This window comes from Palaemon carinicauda, chromosome 30, assembly GCF_036898095.1.
Source record: "Palaemon carinicauda isolate YSFRI2023 chromosome 30, ASM3689809v2, whole genome shotgun sequence".
NCBI lineage: Eukaryota > Metazoa > Arthropoda > Malacostraca > Decapoda > Palaemonidae > Palaemon > Palaemon carinicauda.
Window position 1 is genome coordinate 30,510,963 of NC_090754.1, and position 5,492 is coordinate 30,516,454.

General features: G+C 35.3%; 1 protein-coding gene across 1 annotated transcript in view; it reads right to left on the reverse strand.

Annotated features, from left to right (window-relative positions):
• Positions 1 to 752: 752 nt before the first annotated feature.
• The window catches only part of LOC137622973 (connectin-like), a 575,164-nt gene continuing 570,424 nt past the window's right edge, over positions 753 to 5,492 (reverse strand). Inside the window, exon 7 of the mRNA XM_068353585.1 lies at positions 753 to 2,991. Within this exon, the coding sequence (XP_068209686.1) occupies positions 2,582 to 2,991 (410 nt within the window). The 3' untranslated portion in view covers positions 753 to 2,581. The remainder of the gene's footprint in view (positions 2,992 to 5,492) is intronic.

Genomic DNA, 5,492 nt, shown 5'->3' on the forward strand with positions numbered 1-5,492 from the left:
GTAATTTTGACGAAAACGTGAGTGAATTTTAGTACTGAGGAGGATAAAAAAAAAAGGTTAATTTGGAGTATTCACAGCACGATGTTAAAGAATGCAAGAAAACGAGGTCTTCCCAGAGAGCCTTTCATTGTCCGATAAAGATTTCTATTTTTTGTTGTTTTTCATAAAAATAAATACAGTTTGTGGTTTATTGCTTCCAGTATTAGTTTCCTCTATATTTTCTAAGCTCTACCATTGAATATTTTTGTTTTTCACACAATACAGTTTTTCCCCCAAAGATGTAGATTTATTCCAAAAAAATATATAGCTCCTTACGACCTAGGCACATTAATCAAAACATAATGCAACAAAGACAGTGCAACGCGAGTCTGTCAAAAAACATTTTTTTTGATTTCTTCGTCTTTTAAAGGTGCATCAACAAAGAGGAGGTTACTGTAAATAAACTTGGTTAAACCAGAGAATACTAATGGAAATAATGTTAAGGTTACGCCACTGGAATGCTGACAAGTGACAAGTAAGTGGGTTCATATAGATTGAAAACTGAATTTAGAATGACCATACGGCAGAGTTATCTTGTGGGTGTGAACATGGAATACTTCAGCGATAATTAAATATTCCTTGAGAAATTTTTACATCATGAAAAATTTTCTTTCCAAAATTTCCACATTAGTCGAAAAAAAAGCAAATTGTTTTAAGATCCCATCCCAAGTGACATAATGATAACATTACGACATCATACCTTAACATTTCTAAAAAAAATGAAGTCTTAGAATTTTAAGACCACGAAGACGACAATAATAATTATACAAGTTACAATAAAAGGCGATAATAAAAGTATGGGGAAATTAACGAAATAAAAGGCAGTGAACATCAAACCTGAGGATGTGGAGTGACATGGTGGCCATAATTCCACAGCAGAGGTGTAAAAAATACAATATTATCAGGTCTAAGCATTGAAAGTTCGTAATTTTCTTAATGTTTCTAAGCATTGAAAGTTCGTCATTTTCTTAATGTTTCTAAGCATTGAAAGTTCGTAATTTTCTTAATGTTTCTAAGCATTGAAAGTTCGTCATTTTCTTAATGTTTCTAAGCATTGAAAGTTCGTCATTTTCTTAATGTTTCTAAGCATTGAAAGTTCGTCATTTTCTTAATGTTTCTAAGCATTGAAAGTTCGTCATTTTCTTAATATTTCAAGCGTTTTTCAACCGTCCAGAATTTCCTTAAAAGACAAAATTTTGGAAAAATTCAAATATTTTTCAGCTGTACCATCATTATCTTCAATCTTTCAGATATCAGCTCACATCCATGGGTACTGAATTTACCTGACATTGCACCATCAAAGAATATCTCACTAAAAGTCAGGAAAGTAACCAGGAATACCATAAAGAGAAATAGAAAACCTATGGTGCAGATCCTATAGTATCTTACTTTATCTTGATCTTCTGCACTCATTCATCCACTGAAAAAAGGGGGAAAAGTGCAAATTTCCATTTCGTATAAACAAAACTGTTAACAATACTGAGAATATTATAAACAAAGCATTTGCACCTAGTAATGTCTATTATTTATACTTATTTCCTTAACTAAAGTATACCTTCTAACTCATCTTGCTCAAGAATTTAAAAAAAAAAATCAATGAATAACATAGGCTTGTGATAAAAATTTTTGAAATTTTTAATTTTTTTACAACCTTCAAAATACAAAGGAATGAGTCTGTTTTTCAAGACTTGGGTCAAATTGCACGTCACTCGATGTATCAATAAAATATCATATTTTCAGTAACCAAACATGAATAGAAAACGATTGAATGTTGATATACGAACATTAACCAGCTTAAAAAAGGCTTCACTACAGCTTGCAGTGGATGAGGTATGAAAATATATATATAGGCCTATAGCTCACTGGCTGCGTAAATAGAGGATAATTAGTTTCAGTTCTTTATATTAAACTACAGCAATGCCTTTATAAAATAAGGAAAGGGCTAACTAGTCTGCGCTATTTACATCTGGATTTGTCATATGGACACTATACTTATAAGTTCTGATACAAGGTCTTGAGGGCTTCCTTTTTCAGATGTGTCACCAATATCAGATCGCCCACTCTTGACGGCATCAACTTTCACAGTCCCAGGATCAAGTACCAACGTGGTACCTAATGCTTTCAGAATAGAAATTTGATATCATGCGAGCGTTATAGTTCACATGCAGTTCGCATTAAAAAATTATCAGCAATCGAAACTTTAATTTTATGGGGACTGAGAATATAAAAAAAAAAAAACTTTGCATATGGCCGAAGCACATATGTGTCTCACTGTAAGAGTAGAAGATATTTTGGGTGAGACTGTACGTATGTTTTCCTGCATTCCATGCAGTATTTTGGCACGTCAAAGAAAACAAGCTACAGGAAGGCATTTGACTGACAGATTCTTCATTTTTCAACCAAGCCATTGCAAATTGTTCAAAAGTTGAAAAATAATTTACAAGAATGAAAGCTGTTCAAACGATTGCTTAACGGTTCGAACAAGAAAAGGCAATTGTAGATATTGAAAGCCTTGAGTGAAAAGTGTCCCCTTCACTCTAGCTCAGTGCGGTGCCGCGCGGTGCTGCAGGAAAGCTAAGAGCAGGGCCAGCACGAGGACTAAGGAACCAGACGGGGACGAGGCAGCTGTCATAGGAGCACCACTGTCGAAGGAGCGGGATTCTTCCTGCACGGGAGCCGGAGGATGTCCCAGACTCCTGCTACCTTCGTCGAGGATCGAGTTCTCGTCCATGGGCGGTGCCATGTCATTCTGCGTCTTATTCCTCTCGGCCTTCTTGCGACCTCGTCCCCTTCCCCGGCCACGCCTCCGGCCTCCCTCTCCGTCTTCTGAGAGTTCAGATCTGTCGTCACCGCCTTCTTCTTCGTCGTCGCAGTCTGGGTCAGCAGTCTGCAGGTATCGCATCGGGTCGGGCAGTTCGGACTCCCTCAAGGCAAACAGTTTCGTCATGGGACCTGCACGATAAAGAATACGTTAGTGATTCAGTAGGTTTTATGAAGGATATGACTGTATAGAGAAATAAATAGATTGGCTTGGGGTTAATAACCAGAGGTAGGGCATTTTTACACCGTTTTCAAAATCAAATTACTATTCATTAGTAGAATCTATGATACAATGCGATATAAAGACATAGTCTTACTTTGGCACCTGATATAAAAGAGCTTATTTAAATAGACTCGCAGTTTGGCTTTGACAATGAAAATCATGGTAATTTTTTTTTTTATCAAAACTAAAGTACTGTCCCGTTTGAAGACTTACTTCCTCAGCAATATTCTAATCCTTCGTACACAAGTTTTTCAATTGAATTTGAAACAAAATTAATTAACTGATGATTTGAGGCTCCAAGGCTTCAAAGACAATTTGACTAAAACCAATAAAAATGTCTGTAGATAAAATTATCCCCTTAAACCAAGCTGAATAGAAAATGAGGCAATTTCATCTGCATACCAAGAAGTAATAAACTCGTACTTTTCATACCGAGTTTTGTATCTTTTATCATAATTTTATTCACAGTCAAGAGGCTTAAAACTCATTATTTGCTAGTAAATCAACAATAGGTAACTTTCCTTATCTGCCCCACAATAAAGAATGACAATTCTCTATAAATGTTCACTCTTAAGTTATTTATTGGATAAACACACTTTTAATGCTTTTTATTGTTAACATCCGCTAAAACCAACCATATATGAAAAATCTCATTTCTCAATGGAATAAAAAGGGTTCCTATGGTATTCATTTAAAACCCCTAACTAACTCTCCCTTGCATACAGTACACCATGTAAATAGACAAAACAGAATACGAGAAACTGAAGCAGAGCGAGAATGTTTTTTGTTTACCTTTAAACTTTTGTGAGCTAAAGAGGGGGGGGGGGGGGCGCGATAAGTTTACCTGTTGAGTAATCAGCAGTCATTTCCTTATTTTTCTTATTCGAGGGGGGGGGGGGAAGCTAATCCTTTGTAAAAATGTTTGGGTTTCAGGATTTAACTTGACAACGTAATGACCTGTTCCTTGCCTCTGACACTCATGAGTGACCTTCAACCTTATACCTAAACCTTTTCTGTACTAGAGGGTTTATTAGGGCTATCACAAGCAATTCCTGGACACAAAATATCCTTCTCAATCACCCTGTTGCTCTCGTCTTATCATGGATTAATGGGAAAATAGGTTGAAAGGGATAAAAGTACAGTAAATTGTAAGTGATAAACCCGGTCAGTGAAATCTAAAGATAGTGAGAGGAGTTCCATTTCATGTTCAGTAATATAATGCTATGTGCTATAAAAAATACCCATATAGAGTAATCAGATCACTGTTCGATTTACTATAATTCTCTTGACAATGAATTTCTTTCATTTACAAATATCTTGTATTCAGAAAATTGCTAAATGATGACTTGATCAAGTGTTTCTATTTGTTAAGTAACTTATTTCTTAAATTACATCATTGATCCTCTATTGAGTCCAGCGTTGAATGAATTCCTAAATGTTTTGGAGTTAAATTTTGACTTGAACTTTATATCAAATGCTATACTATTTCTTAAGCCCTGTCCACACGATCGTGCATGCCCGACGGACAAACAGTGATACCAGACCACAATAGTTAGTAAGAATGAGGGGTTAATGACGTCAGAAGCGGGAAAACCACAGACAGGGATCTGGCATCATACAGTGTTGCCAGACCCCTGCCTTTAGTTTTCCCGCTTACGACGTCATCAACCTCCATTTTCACTAACTATTGCGGCCTGGTATCACTGTTTGCCCGTCGGGCATGCTCGGTCGTGTGGACTCCGGGTTTGGACAGGGCTTTAGACTTGTGATGTGAACCAATGTTTTCCGACAGGCTCCAGAGACGTGAAATATTTTTGTGATCAGATACTGCATTCCCAAAAGATTGTATAATGATAATAAATATGTCTATATGAACTGGCCTTTTAAACGCCATGAATATTACAAAAGCAAAAACAAGACATTTTCAAATCGTCAACTGAGCAACTAAAATCTACACAAAAAAAAAAAAAAAAAAAAAAAAAAAAAATGCATTTGGGTACTCATAATCTGAAAAATTTTTTATTAAGTGATTGAAAGTATATTGTCATTGCTTGATTTACTGATAGCAAAATTATTTAAAATGTAAACAGTAAGAAATGTATAAGTCATCTAGATGTGTATAGCACGAACCCCTCCGAAAGGTCAAGTGGTAAGAAAAATATAATAAGTAACGAAGATCTAAACACAAAATTGTATAACTATCTTTTAAGGACTATGATGAATACGAAATCTCCTCTTTTAACCTTTAAACAGTGTTGAGTGTCATTTACACATAAAATATAAAAATATAAAAAAGGAGGAAAAACAAAGAATTTACTTAGACTAAACGCATGAAACTCTTAATGTCTCACTGATACAAAAAAAATGAGAATATAGAGTATATTTTTAGTTGGAATGAAAGTATATACAT